General features: G+C 44.8%; 1 protein-coding gene across 3 annotated transcripts in view; it reads right to left on the bottom strand.

The window, feature by feature from the left end:
* Positions 1-295: 295 nt before the first annotated feature.
* The window catches only part of LOC106753972 (DEAD-box ATP-dependent RNA helicase 6), a 19813-nt gene continuing 15669 nt past the window's right edge, over positions 296-4439 (bottom strand). The window contains exon 5 of one of the 3 annotated variants that reach the window (XM_022777681.1): positions 296-548. In XM_022777681.1, coding sequence (XP_022633402.1) covers positions 514-548 — 35 coding nt within the window. In that variant the 3' untranslated portion in view covers positions 296-513. Of the gene's footprint in view, positions 549-905; positions 1286-4439 lie in introns of those variants that run through there. The other 2 variants (XM_022777682.1, XM_022777683.1) reach the window with 2 other exon arrangements.

Here is a 4439-nt window from a genome sequence, read left to right as displayed (position 1 = left end):
TGATAGAAAAATTTGTTAATCTTGAGATATTTGTGTCCCTTGACAAGGCAGTATATTATTGTTTTATTCTGTTATCAGTCTGTGTTATCTCTACAAGAGGAAGTGGTCATCAATGTTATTCAAATACCATTGCAGAAACAATTAAAACTCCTTGGAATTTTATCAAATGCATAGAATGTGAAAGAGATTAGAAATTTCATATAGAATAAACTAAATTATGGCAGTTAATTAAAAGGCAAAAAAGCTAACAAGGAATCAAATGATAGAAGTTTGTCATTCTTTAAATTCATCAAACTAAATGAAAGTTATGTTTCATTTATCTTTTACCAAATCTATTTATCAATTTATAAGTTGTATAAGAAATCAATAACTAGACATCTAAGGCAATCTGAAGTAACATCTAAGCTTGGAGACTTTATTTTTTCCTTCTTCGAGGAATTAGCTTGTAAGCATCTATAACATCACAAACAACACCAGTGGTTTTCTCCAACTTATTTTCACTCTACTTCCTTCTTAATGCCCAACTCCGAAGTACTCAATGTATTTAACTGAAAAAAAAGGGAATGATTTAAATTTTATCTCATTAATTAGATAACATAGGAGATATACGAAAGATAAAACAACCTACATATTTTGTCTGATAAGAGGAAAGGGAAATAATCTATTATCCAGAATCATTAATCACATTTTAACCAAAGCTTGTTCATGAAGGTAAATAACACATAAAACAATACCAAAACCTATTAAGGGCAAACCATTGACGTTACCATTATCCGGTGCACTAGAGCAAGTGACTGCAAACACATTGGCAGAACAAACAACATACTTTTCTAGAATAAGAAGGGACATATTGGAGATATAAAGTTAGTTTGGTAAATATTGAAGAAAGAGTGGAAACCGATGAATAAAAGAAGAGAGACGTCTTAGTAAGGTACATTTCCAAGTAAACAGTTCAGAAAAATGTAACATTTGAAAGCCCATATAAACTTTCTGAAAGTCCTAATAATAGTGTGTAAGAGCTCTCAAAAGCCAGAAATAAACGAAAAAACATTAAACAAAGGGTCTGCCAATTCCCCTATTTTCATAGTGCATCCTAATACAAAGTATTCAGACCTGCTTGACCAACAGTCACATCATCCTGCACACAAATCAGTAACAGCAACTGCATAATTGAATTGTATAACAGTGGACAGATAGGTAAGTTAATAGAATTAGACAAGGCAACCTCTTGCTTCAATAAAGGGCAATAATAATAAACATTAGGTGCAAAAGTACAATTACTAGTGTTTTGGTATTTAGAGCCCGAGACCGAACCAGCTCTTCAACCCTTTCCCGATCGCCCGACCCGGTCGTCCTCCAGATGCCTTTATGAATCACCCGGGAGGTCCTGCAATAAGAACACTCCGACGCCCAAGTCAGTGGATCAGTTAACAGGATCAACTTTTTATTATTAGATTCGAGAGAGCTTACCTGTCCTGCTGCTCCTATTTATAGAAGATGTATTCATAANTGACCATTAATTTCATTGATTCGCTATGTCTTCCGTTACATCTTCATCAAAACCTTTTAATGCCTTCTCGACCCCACGCCCACTTAATCCATACCGTCCAGTGCTTAAGTCGCCATTGCTTCTTATGGCTTTGGCAACCCGGCCGTCCGGCCTTCTTCCAGCGTTCCTGATCCGGTCGGTCCAGCCGACCCTCCTCCACTACACAAGCCCCCCAAGCCCCGAGCGTCTTCGGTTAGCGAAGGGGTTTAAGCTCTCAGAACGCTTTTGGGTAACGAAACGTCGTGTCACCCTAGCCATTCGATCTCGTACCCAGCAATGGCTACGATTTTCCCTCCCATCAATCATAACTGTTCACCGAAGAGTCACAAATTTCCTTCCGTCAGATCTGTCATTAATGGACGGTTGAGATGTGCCCTTGGAGCCTCTTTTTCGGCTATAAAAGGTGGAGGGCCCCCTCCTCATTTCTCCATCCTCTCCCATCTGCTCCCTGATTCCCGTTCCTACTCTACACTCTTCCCGTCCTNCCATTTCCTTCCTCTGGTTGATCAGGTAAATGTCTACATCATCGTGGTCCTCNGATGAGTTCGAGAACGAAGGTCGAGGGTATGCGGATGATGCGGCTGCGTCAACCTCTTCTCCCTCTTCGTCATCCACCCTGTCCGGTTGTCCCGTCCGGGAAGAGGCCCTCACCGACGATGTTGAATTCAACGTCGATAATTCTTTAGAGTGGACCGGGGTGGCTCCTCCTCCNGCCATCGCCGGTTACGAATGGGCTCCCCATGAGGTTCGGGGCCACCCCTCCTACTTCATTTCTACCTCCTCCATTATTCGCTTGCTTGAATCAGTGGANCTAATGTCCAACCTTCGCCGGGATGCAGCTGACATATCTCTGGTGGTATGTCGTTCGAACGAGCGGGTATGTCACGGTCGGGAGGGATATGCCCTAGATTTCTTCTACGCCTATCTAACCCTTTTTCGGGATTTGGGGGTGAGGCTTCCTTTTTCGGACTTCCAATGTGGCGTGCTTCGCGAACTNAACATCTGTCCCGCTCAACTCCACCCGAACGGTTGGGCGTGTATGCAGGCCTTCTCCGTCTTATGCACTGGGTTACTGTTAACCCCTACTCCAGCGTCTTTTCTTTTCTTCTTCCGTGCTTTGCCACATCCCAACAAGAGTTGGGTTTCTCTAAATCCTGTCAAGGATAAACAGCTATTCGCCCCCTTCAACTCCTCATATAAAGATTTTAAATCAAACTTTTTCAAGGTCGCGATCCGCGAACCCGGCCGGCCNAAATATTTTTCTGAGGGCCGGCCTAAATTTCCCCTCTACTGGACCGAACACCCAAAACAAGTTATCTCCTGGAAGAAATCCGATATGACCGACGATGAGTTGGAGGTGATACGCCAAATCGATCAGCTACCTCGCAAGACCTCTTCTCGCAAACTTATCGAACTTATCGGATCTGATTCTGACACTCTACGTACTAGAGTGTTCGGTAAGTTCTTTTGCATTTTGGGACTATTGACCGGTCATTATTAACTTGCTAAGTTTGCNCTTTCCTTGCAGATTTCTTTGGAGGCATGGAGAAGCATCAAGCTTTTGCTCGAGCCTTGGCCCGCAAGAACCAGCGCAGTGGGCACGTTACCGTTCCCTCTTCCTCAACTGCTGCTCCCTCCAGTTCTGCTTCCCCCGCAACTCTTACCGTCCCGAAGACTGATGAGTCCAAACCGATCGTGATCTCCTCTGGTCCGAAGGGCAAAAGTAGAAAGCGATCTTCTCAGGAGAAAACACCCTCTCCCACAAAAAGGAGAAGAAACTCCGGCCCCCTCCCGTCCGGTCCTTTTGACCCGAATCTCCATATATCCGACCGTCTTGCATTTAATCTGTCTCCAGAAGAACGAGAGCCCTTCAAGAAGCTCACGACCTCGGAGGCCTATGACATGGCCTATGAGCTGCTCTCCCGAGCCGGTGTCTGCCTGAACTATGCCGTAGGGACCACCAAGCCCCTTCTAGTGTCAGAACTTGAAATTTCCAACTCNAAGTTGGANAAGGCNCAGAAGGACNTCGCTCTACTCACCGAACGGTTCGAGAAGGCGAACAAGCAGGCAGAGGATGATCGGTTGAAAGCTGCTGCCTCTCTCCTGGAGTCCCAAAATGAAGTGAAGCGTCTTCAGCAATCAGTGGACTCTCTCACCGTCAATCTTCAACAATCTTCCGATCAGGTTAAGCAGTTAACCTCCGAAAAATCCACCGCCATTGCCGACCGGGACAAGTCATTGGCCGAGTATGCCGCCTTGGAGGACGAATTCTGTGAGGAACGCCAACNAGGTTTTGAGCAGGGAATTGCTCAATGTCACTATTTCTTCCAGACACCTTTAGAACATGAAGGTTTCCACATCATGAAGATTTTAGTGGATGGCCAGCTCGTTGACATTTCTTCCCAGCTCCCGGCCGAACCTGCTGGCGTGACCGATCAGGCGGACCCGACCGGCGCCCCACTTGCACCCCCCTCCAATGAAATTGTCAAGGATTAGATATTCTCTTTTCTTTTTGTAATTTGAATCTNCTTTNCGTTTGTACCGAACTTATCATGTACCTTTATTTATTTCGCATCTACAACTTCTTATTTCGCACCTATAATTTGTGATTATCGTGTTTCCGCAATCTGTAATTTTCCGATCGACGCACTTACTTGCTCCCAAACGTCTCCGTCGAGCGGGAAGTCAGTTCCCCGACTTTCCCTAAATTCTTCTAAGTTGAAGGAAGTCATTTTCCTGACTTCTTCATTAGCACGCCGGAGCGTCTCCCTTCCTTATCCTACCGATCGGGAGGGACGCCGGAACGTCCCTCCTACCCCATCCTTATCCACCGAACGGGAAGTCAGTTCCCCGACTTTCCCCAAATTCTTCTAAGTTGAAGGAAGTCATT

The sequence above is a fragment of the Vigna radiata genome, unplaced genomic scaffold (assembly GCF_000741045.1).
Source record: "Vigna radiata var. radiata cultivar VC1973A unplaced genomic scaffold, Vradiata_ver6 scaffold_7, whole genome shotgun sequence".
Taxonomy (NCBI): Eukaryota; Viridiplantae; Streptophyta; class Magnoliopsida; order Fabales; family Fabaceae; genus Vigna; species Vigna radiata.
This window is presented reverse-complemented; position numbering and strand designations above follow the sequence as displayed.